General features: G+C 37.1%; 2 protein-coding genes across 3 annotated transcripts in view; both read right to left on the bottom strand.

The window, feature by feature from the left end:
- Positions 1 to 350: 350 nt before the first annotated feature.
- On the bottom strand, positions 351 to 1,610 carry LOC140765117 (uncharacterized). Its single transcript, XM_073104038.1, has 3 exons — positions 1,464 to 1,610; positions 1,261 to 1,345; positions 351 to 1,148 (listed from the first exon to the last, which is right to left on the bottom strand). Exons 1-3 carry the CDS (start codon positions 1,473 to 1,475, stop codon positions 547 to 549), a joined length of 699 nt encoding a protein of 232 aa, XP_072960139.1. The 5' UTR covers positions 1,476 to 1,610; the 3' UTR covers positions 351 to 546.
- Positions 1,611 to 3,196: 1,586 nt separating this feature from the next.
- Positions 3,197 to 17,174, bottom strand: part of LOC140765116 (serine/threonine-protein kinase TOR) — a 40,195-nt gene continuing 26,217 nt past the window's right edge. For both annotated transcript variants that reach the window (XM_073104037.1, XM_073104036.1), the window contains 16 exons: positions 15,660 to 15,866; positions 14,847 to 14,960; positions 14,575 to 14,766; positions 10,384 to 10,464; positions 10,224 to 10,298; positions 10,071 to 10,137; positions 8,924 to 9,084; positions 6,819 to 6,992; positions 6,622 to 6,750; positions 6,404 to 6,487; positions 6,244 to 6,305; positions 6,081 to 6,153; positions 5,813 to 5,947; positions 4,592 to 4,765; positions 4,232 to 4,503; positions 3,197 to 3,375 (listed from right to left, as the gene is read on the bottom strand). In XM_073104037.1, coding sequence (XP_072960138.1) covers positions 3,357 to 3,375; positions 4,232 to 4,503; positions 4,592 to 4,765; positions 5,813 to 5,947; positions 6,081 to 6,153; positions 6,244 to 6,305; positions 6,404 to 6,487; positions 6,622 to 6,750; positions 6,819 to 6,992; positions 8,924 to 9,084; positions 10,071 to 10,137; positions 10,224 to 10,298; positions 10,384 to 10,464; positions 14,575 to 14,766; positions 14,847 to 14,960; positions 15,660 to 15,866 — 2,019 coding nt within the window. In that variant the 3' untranslated portion in view covers positions 3,197 to 3,356. The remainder of the gene's footprint in view (positions 3,376 to 4,231; positions 4,504 to 4,591; positions 4,766 to 5,812; positions 5,948 to 6,080; positions 6,154 to 6,243; positions 6,306 to 6,403; positions 6,488 to 6,621; positions 6,751 to 6,818; positions 6,993 to 8,923; positions 9,085 to 10,070; positions 10,138 to 10,223; positions 10,299 to 10,383; positions 10,465 to 14,574; positions 14,767 to 14,846; positions 14,961 to 15,659; positions 15,867 to 17,174) is intronic.

The raw sequence follows: 17,174 nt of genomic DNA, 5'->3' as shown, positions 1-17,174 counted from the left end.
AGCGGGTCAAGTCTCCGACTGAATGCAACAGGCTTGGGCTAAGCCTTTGTAGAGCTCATTCAAAGACCTTAACAGTGTCCTCCAATTAGATCTTCGTCCAAAAAAAATTACCAACCGATTCATTCAAGCCAGCCCCAGTAACGGTTATACTAACATAACTCAAACTCAACCGGTCTAAATGGGTTAAACATAGTGGGCTCTAATTTTATAATTGGGTTTCAATTAGTGGACTTTTAAAGTTTATTATTTATTACCGTAATATATTTTTTAAGAGTAGATTTATAAAGAGAGGGTGAGGATGTGGAATGAAAATTTCCTCAGAATTTTATTATTATATAGTACACGCCACTACTTTATTAGATTCTTATGACAAATGGCAGTCCAAGGAAATAGCAGGGATGGGAAATTACCTCCGACTACAAGCTAAGCATCTTATTCTCTCTCCTTTAATACTTTCCTATTTTACATCACCTTTTGCCACCGTTAGCTTGTCAACTAACACTACTCTTACGTGAGTAAAAGTAGATTTTTAAGGTGTGATCGATCTCAAACTATCCTGCATGCATTTGGATTCTCATCACTAAACATAGACGTGATTTGGCTTCCATCTCCATTTCCTTGGTTCCGATGGTAACCATCATGAACATAACTTCCACCTTCGTTGTATCGAACATCTTGGTATTCTGATACGTATGGAGATGGCCGATAGTTGTTATAGCTTTGAGTGACATAGTATGCACTCGCAGGATAGTGTTGTGGATAGTGGTGTGGATAGTGATCCGGATAGTGGTGCCAATGCTCCTTGTATAGATTGCTGCTTGGATAGTTATGCACCATATGGATCTCTTCCACGGCGTTCGGCTCGGATGATGGCTTCGCTTCCGGTGTCGGATTCACATCGGCTTCTGTCGGAGGATCTTTCGGGGGTTCTTCTGGCGGGGCAGGTGGCGCCTCACTTGGAGGTTGCTCAGGGACCTCCGCCGGCGGTTGCTCAGGGGCAGCGGCGGCCTCCTCAGCGGGCTCAGTGTGGGAGCAAATGGTGGCGATCTTTTTTGTCTTCTTGATTGCCTTCACTATGTTTTCGGGATCTGCTCGACCAATCACCGTCAACTTTTGTTGCGCGAAATCTACGTATACATCATAAACCCCTAAGTGAACCATAATTCTTCTCGTTAGTAGCTACACAACTCAAGGTTTTAAAAGTTTGAAACCTAGCTAGAGATTAATGTAACTAATATATGGCAATCGCCAGTTGCTTACCATCGATGTTATGAAGTGCCTTCTTGATCTTATGCACGCAGCCGTTGCAATCCATTCGGACGTGTAACTCTGTCACTCGAGCTTTCTGCATGCATATTTATATATATATATATATAAGAATGTGGGAGAAGAATTAAAGTCCTCTCTCTGCTGTAATAAAGCACCATGACATATAAAGTGAAACTGTTAAAAAATTGACATACCTCTACTTCCATGTCTCTACTTTGGATTAATTGGAGGGTATCTCGCCAGAAAATTTTGGATTGGTGGGCTTACTGTTTTATACCAAGAACTTATAATTCGGAAGCTAGGAAGAGAGATCGAGGACGATGGAAGAATCGTGCAGGAGAACGTTAATTTGTACTGGGGGGAATGGAATATTTGAAGGCCAAAAGGTGTGGGGTATACCCAAAGAATCATTGTGGGGGAAGGGATATAGGAAGATGAAGAAAGTGATAAGGAGGTTGTTTAACTGAAAACAACTCGTGTTCTCTCATCTTTGCTTTTCCTTTTCCTTTAATTTTTTGTGTCTTAGATCGTTATCACATCTCTAAGGGTGGGCCAAGTTTTTTGGATTTAGCATACAACATGGAATTTAACTTTGGTATACTCACCAATGATTGAAACGTGAGTAGAATATTCCGGCCGACCATAGAAGATTAAAGCAAACATGATGAGAACTCCTCGGTCAAAAGAGATCAGAAAAGCTTTCAGAGGAGGAGGATATCCACACCTTGGGAATCTCTCATGCCGAAGGAAAGTATGGCTCTTGTGGAGAGGTATGAAGTATGAATTGAGGAGAGAGATGATGATATGCATGGAAGATATTTATATTTTAAGAGCTGGGATTCTAAAATATTGATACTTTTTGTTTGGATTGAATTCTGTACCGTCGATTGCGCTTTCCTTTTCCTCGAGAAACTAAAGCTTGATAGGAGTTGAAGATGGGGACTGCAGACTGCTTCAAAGTCCACCACGGCCTGGGGGGACCTATTTGTGTGCTCTTGTTTGGTTTGTATACAAAAAGGTTTACTTCTTTTTAGAGCTAGCTGTTGAGTTGTCTAAGCACACGTTATTCTACGTGGTAACATTACACAAGTACAGAATTGAAGGAAAGCGAACACAACGAGAACCATTCGTGATTCCTGAAGCCTTTGTCAAAATTTTCAACTCTCTTTTGCCCTTTGTAAATTTCACCAGAACATCGAAGAAAGATTGATTTCTTCTTCGGTCCCATCCAGCAACGTATGACCCTTTAGCTTTTACAGCTCAAATGAAGCATTTGCTACGTCTTCCATTGTACGCCCACCGCACGAAGAGATCGAAAGAGACACAAGTTTGTTAACCGAGGATGAAGTAATTAATCTTATATCTCTGGTGTGATTGCTTAGCTGCTTCTGATTTCCGTTACGTTAACCGAACGAAGACCAATGTCTTGAACAGTGATGTAAAGAACAACTTACAAGAGTCTACAATCTTTAGATCACAATATAACATTGAACCGCGGTTTCTTACAGTAATACACAGTAAAATGTCGACGAATACAATGAAAGCACTACAGGGGATAAAGTAATAGACATTTCCAGCTGATGCACGTTTGTACAATCTGAATATTTTGAATAGACATGTAAAAACAGAAACAAAAATCGCAGACAAAAACATAAAACTTTGTCTGGTTCGACAGCTCAAAGCTCTTTAATCCCCAAATTATCAATGGAATCCCCTGTCCGCTTTCCGTGAAATACTCGTTTGGCAAGGTAATCAAATGTGACGACTTTACGACAAACCATGCAGCAAAACTGCTGCTTTCAATGACCGGTGCCAGAAGAAAGCATTATCAGGGGGATGAGACAAGCTCTGCAGACGCTCCTTAAAAGGTCGTCAGTCGGAAAGACTGCTGATTCATTATCATTAAAGAAAGAAATCACCTGAAGTATTTCAAAGCTGGAAAACAAGATAGTTACAACATATATAAACAGTAAGTACATTGTTCAGATTCTCAACATGATTAAACAATATCAAAGATAAAACAGAATGATCAAAAGAAGGAATAAATATGTACAACATATGTACAGTATCTACAGATTCACGGCAGCTCACCAAAATGGACACCACCTGAGGAAAAAAAGAAGAAACAAGCACATGAAATTATGGTTAATGATAGTGCACAAAAATTGCAAACCCAATAGTAGTGTTTAGTTAAAAACTTAAAATTATTCATCAACATCTGATTCTGGATGAATATAGCCATCTAATTTTACCTTTCTACTATAGATTGGACAAATACCATCAAATGTAATATGCTAACTATCTTTTCGGGAAAAGTATGGTCATTCAAATGGAAAGCAAAGTTTTGGAAAGAAATAGTACGAACAGCATTTTATTTTGTGAACTACAAGAGTTACTAGACATGGACATTGAAATGAAACCAGCAGCATCTGCTAGAGAAGTTCTAACATATCTCTGAATAAGAATATTGATTGAAGCGAAATACTTTGCTATAAAGCTTCTTCTTGAAAAAGACAGATGTTTGGATGGTGTCTGTCCTATTACTACGGATATGAATCTTTCATGTAATGACAGCAGAAATATTGGCTGAGAATATATAAAATAGAAAAGAAAGTGAGGAATCTCCTAACTAGAAAAAGAGCTATCATCACTAATCTAGTCAACAGTGAACAAAGGATTATGTATACTAAAAGTTTAACTGGTGTAACATTTATCTTGAAGTATCTTTCGTTAGCTTTCAGTGATACAAGCATGGATTTCTTAGAGACTGTCTTCCACCATGCTATTAAGGATTGAACTTTTGTCCAACTATATTTGTACAAATAAGTGCACACCATAGGTTTCTGCACTAAACTCCCTATTTATTTATAACTATTACTGTATTTTCACCCTCAACAATAAAACACTGAATCCTTTAGGAAAATAGGATTGAACATACAGATATAAAAATTTAAATACATACCCAACATAGTTCTGGCACAAGTTCTCATGTGAAGTTGCTTGTAGTATAAGCTTCTGCACCTGAAGTTTCACTGATAAACCAGGATCAACTTCACGTGCATCTCCAGAAATTAAGTTGCTATGTTCAGCTACATGCTGAACGGAGCTGACAGCCCCAGACATTGATGACCCAGAAGAAAAGTCACGACCAGTAAGTTTATTACTCATCCGAGCCATAACAACCACAGCACGCTCATTTAGAACCTCATTAGCATCACCAAGTTGATTGACAGCCTGTAGGCAGACAATCATATGTTGGACTGGAGTAGGATATTCAGTATTACAAAATATGACGGTAGGAATGATGGAAATTATCAACCACCTGTAGAAGCTCCTTCTCACGAGCCCCACGAAGAGGTTGTGGCAGATCTCTATTGGATGCAGACTCATCACTATTGACAACTGGCTGAGCATGGGCATTTACGAAGTTCGACATTTGTGGAACTTCATTAAAATTGAATAAACGCCAATTGATCAGTGGGTCATGCACAAAGGCCTGAAAAGAAGAAAAACGTAAGGGCAATTTTAGAGTAACACAAACAAAATAATAATGATTAGTCTTTAGTAGTAAGTAGCAATAAGATCAAAGTTTGAGGTATTGAAAGAAACTATGCAACATATATTAAAATAACTAACAAATTAAGAATCCTTCACAGAAAAAGATAAGAGAACTAGAAAGAGTGGAATAACTAACATCCTCTTTTTGGTTTTCAGTTGATAATTAACCCTGAAGCGATGGTACAGTAATACTTTATTAACTTAACCTTCCCATGACGAGCACAATTTCAGTTTTTCTTTCTCATTTTTCTTTTCACAAAACATGGTCATTTTGAAACAAACCAGCTGGTTAAACAACCTCCTGTCTCATTTAACTCTTTTCTTTTTTAGAGGATCAACCTCATCAATGCACCTTGGTAATTTTCTGCTGTTTGTCATTCAAGCAGATGCCTAACTGTTGCACATGAAGAATGACTAAACATCAAAAGGAGAACGCTATGACAGTCCAAGGTTGAGGTCCAACTCTAACAATTAACACTGCTTTACTTCTTTTTCTTCATTGTGGGATTCAATTCCATTTGCATTTTTTTAAAGCATGAAACATGTATGAAACAAGCACAAAAGCAGTACTTGGACATTTGAAAATATCCATGTGAAAAGATGCACTTGCTTAACGTGAAAGACCAGCAACAACAATAGATACATAAGGAATTAAGAACTACTTTCAAAAGCTATTGCTTCAATAAATTCCAATAGGTTTGAATATGGACCAGGATATGTTTTTAAAATTAGTCAGAAGTCAGTCTGGAAATTTGAATGGAATTATATGATATAAATCAAATCCATATTTCACATATTCATCCATATTAATAAATTCCGCAACAAATCTAAACTTGGTTTAAACTGCACCAGCATACTCGCCAAGCAACTTTCATACTGGATTTAATTTGATAGTGAGTCTAGATCTTCTTATCAGAGGATGGTTCTCCAGATGAAAAAAATTTTGAAAATAAGAAGAAAAGTCCAACCATCATGCTTCTTTTACCTCCATCATGGCCATTACACTATCCTTATTTGTCCGGAGAACTTGCATCACATTTTCACAAGTTGATCTGAAGTTGCCTTCGATACCACTGACTTCCATAGCCTTCACAAGCATTCTAGTCAAACGGAATGGAACCTGTCTCATATGGTTTTTGAGTCATGAATTTCCAGATAAATTGCAGTAGGTTGCAAGATTGAACTAAAATAAACTAAGAATTAAACAAGAAATTATTTTTAAAAAAATGAAAACATTAAGACAGTATACTTACTTTTTCAGGGAATTTTTCTCGATTCATTGAAGCCTCAAAGCAGTCTCCAAAATCAATATGCAGTATCTTTCCACTGAAAAGAAAACCACAAAGAGTTCAGCTTAAGAGCATTAATATGATATTGGTGAACTTCCATTTCAAAAAGGAAAATATTGCATAATACCTATAACGATGCAGCATTAGATTACTAGGATGCCGATCCCCTAATCCAAGAAGATAACCGACCTGGAAAATGTAAATACTCAAGTTTAACACCCTTTCTGTAGCAGAAGAAAGGTTTTGACTGATACATTACTTAGACTGCAATCAATTAAATTTCATACCATGCTCATCACAGCTAGGCTTCTCGTGTAATTTGTCCGGCGTTCAAGCCAAATTTCAGAAGTTCGGCTCTTTAGCCATAGAACCTACCATACGTTTAAAGCATTTTCAGGTGAAAAAGGAATTATAATAAAATTATCTATGTACGGCCAATTTCTATGTAGCAAGGATAATGATAATTTGGGATTCAGTTGTCATATTAACACCTGGCAATTTATACCTTTTCAAGATCGTTTCCCTCAGTATTCTGCAAAGCATGCTCAAATACTTCCACCTTCGCAATGAGGGGTAGGTGATCATAGTCAGGTGCAAAGGCCAACATAAGTCTGTGTTCCTGATTTAAGAACATCTACAAAACAGAGGGCAACGATATAAGTAAAGGTGGCAACTGATAACTAATGAGTATAATGAGCAGACCTTTCTGGCATCTCTATATTCACGAATCAGATGGTGCAAGGTGTCACAGTTTGGAACCCATCCGATTAACCCACTGTTTGGAGATAAAGGAATGACTGCATAACGTTGAATGGAGAGATCTTTCTCTGCAGTTTTTCTCGAGTTCTCTAAAAGAGTGTTCACCAGACCAAAAAGCTAGAAGAAGATCAAAATGTATGATGTATAAGACGTATAACTTTGGCACAGCAAATTGATTCAAAACTACTATTTAATCAATTAATGAAGCAACTAGCATATTCAATGACTTTTTATGCCAAGAGAAATAGTTTGATAAATAACACGGGTTAAGACAACAAAACAAGTGAGTTAGTTCTATTTGTAAAAATTTAAGAATCTAAAATAGGTAGTAAAAGACAATGCCATGAAAAGATTGAAAGGACACCTGCAGGAGATAGTGCTGAATAGTTGAAACTAGAAATGTAGAACCAACATAAGTGAAGTAAACAAAGAAAGAAGTACCAAATATCAGAATGTACACTTTCTTGGTTAGCAACTAGGATCTTCCTTTCGTTACTAGCTAATATTAGTGTTAGTGCTACTCATGAGGGGCCTACTACTGGTGTTTCTAAATATGCTTGAAGTTAAGATGCGGATGCTAAGTCTAGTGAAGGTAAAAAGTCATATCAAACTGATATTAGAAGGCTGAGTTGAAGTTGTAATTCAGAAACAATTAACAAATATCAGTGCAGCTAGAGAGTTAATAACTCATAACCAAGAAAGATTCTGATATAAAGCTACTACTCAAATAGTTGGTGACTATGAGTGTGGTAATCCTGTTCAACAGTAAAATGTCTCCCCAAATAAATACAGATGCAGAATTAACATTGACAAGTTCAAAGACTTCTATCAACTATTCTTATCCTTGAGAAAGCATATACAATGGAACTAAATATTTGCTTTTCATTGTAGACACTAATAATGCAGACGGTCACCCCATTGCATAGCACCTAGGCAGAATGCAAGCATATATACAAGCACCTAAGTGATCTAGCATTTTTAATATATAAAAAATGATTATATCTATCATATAGTATATATCAAATTTTATTAGAAATAAACTAATTCTATGTCATGACTTGATCACATTTATTGAAACTATGTGCTCATACAACACAACTAGAAAATTTTGGCATGAGCAAGCCCTCAACCTCAACAACCATGAAAAACATACAAAACAAATTAAACTCAAGATCACAAAAACTGGCAGCAAGTTAGTTATAGTGAAAAATGCAAACAAGGCATGCAAGAGGAGAAGGTGACGGCGCTGAGTGGAGAAAAGTGGCAGCTGATGACCAGGAGAAAGGTGGCAGTTGGTGAGGAGGAGAAAGGTGGCATTTGTGGCCAGTGGATGAGGTGAGGCCAGAGTCGTGCAGATTTGAAGAGAGAGAGAGAGAGAGACTAACCTCACCATCAAGTTGTCGACAACAGGTTACCACCATGATCGCGCAAATTAGAGGTAGGAAATTTCTGATTTGGGGATTCAGGTTTTCTATGGATAACTTTTCATTTTATTTTATCAGCTAATAATTAAACTTGCCCTAATACACCAAAGCCCACATCCAATCCGCCAACTAACTCGCTCCACGAACCGCTATTGGGCCACCTCTATCTTATCGGCCAAAATGCGCCTATGCAGCCCAACCTCATAATAAGACCAGAAAAGTTGTAGGGCAGCCAAAACGCATTTTAAATTAGTGTGCATTACATCAAAACTGTACTTGGCTAGAAACTATTCAAGTATTCATACAGAACATCGGGAATTGGGATGTGATAGTCCTAAAAGTTATCCAATCAGAAACAATAAAAGAATGCATAAGGAGCAACTCAAAGCCATGAGCTAGTAAAGAATATGATCACAATTGAATATGATAACTCCAAGAAGAAAGAGTTGAACTCAACTGTAGTCAAAAAGTTCATGTTAGAAAATGAGAAAAACTGATCATGTCCTCTGTCATAGACAAATATTGCTACATAATTTTATGGAACTTGAAACATTTCTACTTTAATTTATCTAAAACCAAATGGGCAAAAAATATATGTACAGCAAGGTTGACAACAATAAGAACCTGCATGACACGTTCATCTTGGCGCAAATCTTCATGGCCTTTCAGCAAGAAGGTATAGTCCTTGCCATCACTTCCATGAATTGTCAATTTTCTGGGTCGCTGCTTGGATGTGATTACAACAAGTTGTGGTGCAAAATTTGCAATAGTCACCACTGGTGTATCTGAAATGACAAAGATAATTTAACAAGCAAAATTGGAATGCAATTTACTAAAGCAAGAAACCACAACAACAGATAAAATTCTTTCATAAGAACCGTGCAATTTAAGCAATTCTAAAGGAGGCTCAAATACAAAGTACTATTCTAAATTCTATCAGAACCTTTTTATTGCAAAAATGGCATGTAAGAATAGAAAATAAAAATATGAATCAAGAATTTATTCAGTTAAAGAATTAATGAAGTTTGGACTTAATTAAAAATTACCAGCGAGCGACTTTAAAATGGGAAATTATGTGCCATGGATTTTTCACTTTGATTTTCAGCTTAACTTTACCATAAGATAAAGAACTATCTAGCCTCTTGGTTGTAGTTTAAGCTCAGATAACTCAGGATTACCCCTCTAGGAAGTGCTCTAAAGTCTAAACATGAAAATAATCTAGACAAAGGAGAAAGATAATAAACTTTAATTTACAAACATGATTTCATCTCTCAGGTACAATTAAGCCAAAGAAGTTAAGAATGTGATAAATAAAAAAGTATTGTACATATCATATGGGGTAACACATCAAGCATGTAGCAGGAAACTTAAACGGTGTTACCAGGATTTGCTGAGAAGCATTAAAATGTAAAGTTAATGATGCAGTTCTCATTGATAATAAAACCTTTTAAACTACAGAACTGATGAAAAATTAGTGAACAGACTAGATTAGACTAGGGACGTTTAGTTAGATAGCATTAAGATCAAATGAAATTTTCAGATATTTCCAGAGTAGAAATAAATTCGATGCAAAAGGGAAAAAAAGAATTGAGATATATGAATGAACAGATGAGAAGAAAAGGAAAAAGAAGATTAGAGGATGTGGACGATGAAATAATTTTATAAGTTTAAAAAATCTTATTATATAGTCTACAGAATCTTCTATCAGCTAATTGAGGGCATCTTTCACATTAGCTAAGCTTATCCATGTGTTTGTACATAACATCATTACCTGCACAATAAGTTCCAGGAACAGCAAGCTCCAGATCACGACATTTGAGCAACTCTGGTGAGACAGACTGAAAACAGAAAAGTAGGAATATAGTCAAAAGCATCATAAGAAAAACAAACAAATCCACAAGTCAAAAATATACATGATTCTTACCTGTAAGTCGAGGGTAGTGAGACTCGGAAGCTGTTTGTCTATTCTTCTGAAGACATGATAATACAGATCCCAAGCCTGAAAAGAAAAGCAAAATAAAGAAAACTTCAAAGATAGTTCTGCATAGCAAAAGAATAAAGTAGAATGAAATGATTTCAAGTACCTGAGTGAGCTCAGCATCCTTCCCAGTATTCTTATATTTTAAGCAACAATCACGAGCTTCCAATAATTCGCGACCATATGCCTAAAAGGATTACATCGCACAAGTTGTAACTACAGTCACGATCAAGACATTTCTTGAAAAAAATTATGCAGAATTCCAAATTCCAATTCTTTTGGGAAACTTCTAAGATACTTCTCAAAATACATCTGCATAGCTAATATCAATTGCATATTTCACTGCAGCGTCAAGCCATCAACCATAAAGATGCCACACAATGCTAGCGTGCCAATAACATACCATTAGGCACTACATGCCACAATACTAGAGATTGTTGTGCTGGCTGGCATGGGGCAAGGGCAGTGTCATTGGCCCCTTCTTTCACCCCATACGACACTCAATCTCCTCGACGAAACTAGGTTAGCCTTTGTAATCACAATAACAAAAGAAAGCAAGAGATGGTGGATAACTCTTTCTCTATTGATCTCAAAAGTTATACTCATTTTATTCTTAGCTTTTGCAACCACAGCAACAAAAGAAAGCAAGAAATGGTGGACAACTTAAGAAGTCAGACACAGATTCAACACAATACGAACACAGGGATACAACAAATTTTAGAAAAATAGGACATGATACGTTTAGGACATGGCAAAACAAATAAATAAAAGCATTATATATGTTATCAATATGTTTTTAAAAAAAATCTAAACTTATAGTATAAATACACAAGCATAGATAAATTATTCGTGAGAGAAAAATAAAATGTACACCATACCACAAAGTTATAAATGATAACACTAATATATGACAATACAATTCAAGATTATGAGAATAAATAACTAACTACCATTACTTAACTACAGTGGATGGCATAGACAAATCTATGATTTTACTATAATTTGCATTAACATTAATTTTCTTGTGTGCACTAACTTGTGATTGTTGTATTATATTTCTACGACATATGCAGGAAATTCCTAAAATAGATAATTCATATTATCAACTTTGATAGCATATGATAAATCTTACACGTGTCCAATGAGTGTCAGTATTCATCAAGTGTCGGACACGGATACGACATGTTATTTTAAGTGTCCGTGCTTCATAGTGTATAACTATTTCTCTATTGATCTCAAAAGTTGCTAGAAGATTGCTCACAGAAATTCCTTCCTTATATTGAGAGACTCCAACTCTATACATGACGACCAAGTTAGGTAGTAGACAACTAACAAACAGACCCTAATTAAGTTGCCTAGGGTGAGTACAGCCTTGAACGAGGGACTGCCTTGTGAGAGCACTGCATCGAAGGTGAGCAGCACTGAGGGTGGACTGCCTTGAGAGTGCAATGGTGTGCTGCAACAAACCACGAGTTTGTGGGGTGTTTCTATTATTTTGAAAGAGCTGAGGGCAAAAATGCCCAAGTTCCTTACATTCTTCCCCACCTAATGAGTATATGTCCATGTCACGCATTGGCAGTTGAAATCTTCAATGAGTGTCTCATGCTTCCATATATTGTCTGCATTTTCCCAACTTGCCTCACCCTGCGGTAGACCATTCCATTGCACCAAGTACTCGATAGTTGGTGGGCCTCCATGTCGAGGAAATGTGCTATTGTCTAGCATGGCCTCAACTTCCTTGTTGAATGATGTGATCATCGTGGCTGGTGCACGTTGTGACACAGCTTGACTTGGGTCTTGTCTTTGTGGCATGGCTTTATATAACTCATGAAAAATCACATGAATCTTCAAGTTAGCGAGCAATTGCAATTTGTATGCCACCTTGCCCACTTTCTTGAATATGGGGATGGGCTTTCATATTTGTGAATATTATGGACCTTGCCGGCTTTGAATTGCTGGGATTGTAGCTTCACTAGGACTTGATAAGTGGTATCCAAAATAAATTCAACCCTAGGGACAAAATGGCCTTTTTTATAATTTTTAACTTTTAACTTTTTCACACTCAATTCTCTCATCCACCACACTTAACCGAACTCATTAGACCGCCGTCCATAGACAACACTCTGACGAATTCAGATTGAGTGTTTTTCCCCTCTTTTGCTGTGATACCAACTGACATGGATTTAGGAAAAATACCCTTCTTACAAACGGTATCCCCTTAGAAAAGAAGCAAGAAATGGTGAACTTTCTCTACTAATATCAAAAGTTGTTATGAGATTGCTCACAAATACATGGACTGCTGAGTGGCTTATATGATCTATGGTTAGATGATGGATAGCTTCTTAAGTTGCCTAGGCCAGATTCAGTTTGATAGAAGGGAGACAAAGGAGGTCACAGCAATGAAGTGAGGCAGAGGCGGACAAAGCAAGGATTGCAGCATGGCTGGCACATGACGTCCCAATGAGTGGCTGGCATGGCCCGTGTTTGTGGCACGACAATCCTTGCCACGTACAAAGACCATGTAACGACAACTAATAAATCCCTTGAGAAGCTGGACGCTAGCGGACTAGGGGTGAAACGGATCGGATACGAGTTGGAGAGTGCTCAACTCACATCAGGATCCAAATTTTTTATTCGAATACGAATATGGATATTAGACGGATAGCAAAATTTAAAATGATATCTTAATAAAATAGATACGAATATTTACCTGATACATATTAAATTTTAAACGGATACAGATATGAATCAAATATTAAACGAATATGGAAACAAATCATATACGAATTGGAAATTAATTTAATGCAAATCAAATATTAACCAAATACAAATATGAACCAAATCCTACACAGTTCGTCTATACATGCAATTAAACACTCTAAGCCATATGCTGCACAATTCATATATACATGCAATCAAATAGGAACTCTATTCATTCAAAATCTTCAGCTACATAAACTTATAAGGTTATGATGTATTTCTCGGTTACTTACATTACCACATGAAATTATTAAAACAACCTAAAATACACATTCTTTCAATCTTCAAACAAGCTAAGAACAAGTTCATAAAACATCTTCAACAACATTAACTTATAACATATGATGCATTTCGAGTTCTAAGTGAGGTACACCTCCTCTAGCGGCAGCGTTGTCGGATCAATGGTATCCACCAATGAGATCTTCAATGGGCAGACCTGACCAATGAAGCTATCTTTCCACCTCTAATGTCCACAATCCCTTGTTCCTCTCCTAGATCTCGATCGAGAGGAGGAAGACGAGGAACCCACCATGGGAGGTTGTGGTCCAAGGATAAGAAGTAAATCCATCCACCGGAGGACCAGATCCATATCTCTGTTCTGAAACCCTCACTCCCAGTGGCAAGAGAAGGAAGATGAACCCCCAGCGAAGGATCTAAACACAGAGCCGGATCCAAAGCAATCCGGCATGATGGAGGCGGCGCCCGATGGTGGCGACAACCAACAGGTTAAGGCTGAAGTGGTCGGAAAGAGTGAGTGAGAGAGATGGAGATGGGTGGTCGCGCGGCAGCTGATGAAGGGGAGTGAGAAAAAGTCGAGAGAGATGGATAGGGCTGAGGGAATGATGGTTATATTTTGACTAGTTAGGTAGGATAGGTTGGGTTTTTACTAAACTATATATAGGATATGGGTAAACGGATATCTAATATCCATATCTAAATGAATAGACTATAATCATATCCGGAGTCGCATCTAGGTTTTTTGAAAACTGCGACCCTATCCATACCCGTATCCGAGTCAAGTAGCTTATTTTGACTTGTATCCGGCCTAATCCGGGTCAGGTAACAGGTCGTATTGGATTAAATCCCCTCAGCTTTCACCCCTATATTTGACTCAAAGCATATTAATTGTTGTCGTATCCATTCACAGGTATAGCATATGATAGGAATAGAATCACTTCAAATGAATTTCGATACAAGTATTTAAAGGCACATGTTATGTGCAAGGCTAGTATGCAAGTGCTCACAAACTGGTGCAATAGCAGAAGGAACATACTTACCAAGTTACTATCACATTTGATCAGTAATGAATGTTTCTATACATTTCCTTGGGCAATAACTATAAATATATATGGAAGAAACTACTCTAGCCAGCATAAGCATTATGTCAGGTTAACTATCTTTCAAACAATCAATACTGATCTGATTACTGAAAATATAAGAATAGATGGTTATACAAGTTCATGGAGATCCTAGAAACTCTTAGATAGCTAAAATATGCAGAAGCTAGACAATGTATGCAATAACTATAGCATAATACCTGAATGAAAGCAGTCTCTTTTATTGTCTCAGGCCCCCCGTCAAGCATTGCATGCAGCGGTTCCAGTACAGCAAGCATCCCCTCGATATTGTGCTCACCAAAATACAACCGGCTTGCTTCCTCTAAAGCCTCATGCCACATCTCATGCCACAGAATAGCAACTCTAATCAACTCCTTTGATACTAGCTGAGCCTGAAAGAATGAATATCTGCAATGTTGAAAAGGATGCCAGGCAAGCAGTTCGGCAAAATTCCGAGAACTATAAAATTAACCTGATCAACAAGAACTCCTCTATGCTGGCGGATTTTATCAACCACATCCTGTGCTGCACGTCTACGCAAAACGCTTATTGATTTGCATGCCACCAACAAAGGGTACATAAGAGCCTGAAGAGAGAGTACAAACAATAAAGCTGAAGTTTCATATGCATAGTCAATTAAATCAGCAAGGGAAATTGGAAGTGATGAGATAATAGGGTGCATGAAGTTAATTATATGTTACAGATTATAACTAAGAATTGAATGATGACAACAGGAGAGATTTTCCAACCATAGGGGATCTCCCTGATAGACTAACCTATCTCTCATTTCTGCATTCAAACATACCCAAGTTTTGCTCAATTATATGCTCCATTTTTAGCCTACATGGTTGCAGAATCCTAAACAGAATAAGGTATCTCAACCATAAACAGGCTTCCAAAATTCACAACTGGTTCTTTTTTTGCATTGTAGAAAGTTTGGTACACCCGGCTTGTCCCAATGGCAAATAAATTCTGGTTAACACAAAAGGTGTTACAATGCGCAAGGCCCATTCCTACACGGAATCTGAGATCTGACACACAAAATCTGGTTCATAAGTCATTTTAGGGTCATACAAGGAGACGCACATGCTTTCTATAATCACCACTAGTGGTTTAGCAAGTCGCGCAATGGCAAAAATAAAAGTTATGATCCTTCTTAGGAAAATGTGGTAGATTTAAGTCATTTAACTGAAGCGTGTTTGAAATATTCTATTAATGCCAACATCTACTCAGCATCACATGATCAAGCGGGCTAGAAAATAAAAGCATGAAATAGACAACAAACCTGCGGATGCCCTCTTCCAATTCGTACTAATAGTGATTGTATCAATTCTCTCACAATTCTGTTATTTGAATGAATTCTTGCTATTATCTGGGGCAATACAACCAACCACATTTCAATCTTAACATGTGAAAAACCTTTCTGCAATGCCATCTGAACCTCAGAGGTAGCGCCATGGTTGAACCACAATGTGAGGAGACGAAGAATATCCTGAAAAAAAAAGCAATAAGATCCTGTGTACTAATGGACATTCCAGGAGAATGTGGTAAAAGAAAATTATAAAGGAGCAACTGTCCCTATGGTACATCAAAGAGAAGTAAATGTAAGATTTAGACAACAATCCTTTGAATTAAAAGAATATTTTAGATCACAGTTTAAAGTTCTGGCGGAAACTGCTCTATTCCGGTCAAGAGAAGTCCAAAACCAATGCCAAAATCAACAATATTGCTAGTTTCAACCTTGGCTTTGAACCGCTCACAATCGAAACAGATCTGTTTCATCAGAAAATTTAGTCCTTCCATGGGTTGAAACTTGAAACAGAGCATGATACAAATGTGAGCAGCTATTCAATATGTCATGCCTCAATCTCATAGTATTTGGACAAAACAGATTATTTTTGACAGTGATTAGCTTAAGTAATACAAAATACTTAATATGAATGCATTTGTCGCTCTTAAAAAATAAAAGGATTAAAAAGCTCAAGTTATGTCACATAACATGGCTCTCACTAGAAATATAAAGGACCTTCTATTTTCATGATAAGGGGGGCTTATCCTAGGATAAGCCCATCACAAGTGTTCTAGTCAAACACCGTTTGGATGAAAAATGGTGATAACTTTAGTCAACCAATGATATCATCATCTTCTTATTCCACCTTTTGGGATGAGAAATAGTGATAAAGAATTGTGATATATCTAAAATAAATCATGCCATCTACCTATACTCTCTTTTTTCTCCACAAGGGTGATGATATTTGATATCTAAAAGTAACTTAGGCAAACTAATCACTAAACTACCTTATTATACCATCCCAACTAAATGGTTACAGAGGATAAGAGATAAGAATCTAAGATAAAGCCACTTTTAATATCTTCCCTTACCACAAAAAGAGAACAGCTCCCTAATATTAGGGAAATAGTCAGGTAGAGAGCAAGGGCTAGTAATGTCCATGCCGTGTGTCGGTATGGTATGTGAATCCTTAGTAGAGAAGAATAAAGTGATAAAACTTGGGTTGGAAGGGCAAGGCACTCAGAATTTCTTTTAAGATAATAATTTCGCCACCCAATGGTGCACATGGACTCGTGAACATTCTCCTCCATGACACAATACCTTTGTGTATCAAGTATCCAAGGACTGCATTTCTAAGGAACTTAGGGACCCATTACAAAGATCAATAAGAATGGAAGAAATTAATAGGCTTTGTTATTAGAAGTAGTAGATGACAAAACTTTTTTTGTTTGTTTCTTTCTTTCTTTCCTTCTTTCATTCTTCATATATATCAATTATTATTATGCTCCA

Source organism: Typha angustifolia, chromosome 8, assembly GCF_048772165.1.
Source record: "Typha angustifolia cultivar Huaian chromosome 8, ASM4877216v1, whole genome shotgun sequence".
NCBI lineage: Eukaryota > Viridiplantae > Streptophyta > Magnoliopsida > Poales > Typhaceae > Typha > Typha angustifolia.
The sequence above is the reverse complement of the archived record's forward strand: the minus strand, read 5'-3'. Positions and strand labels throughout refer to the sequence as shown.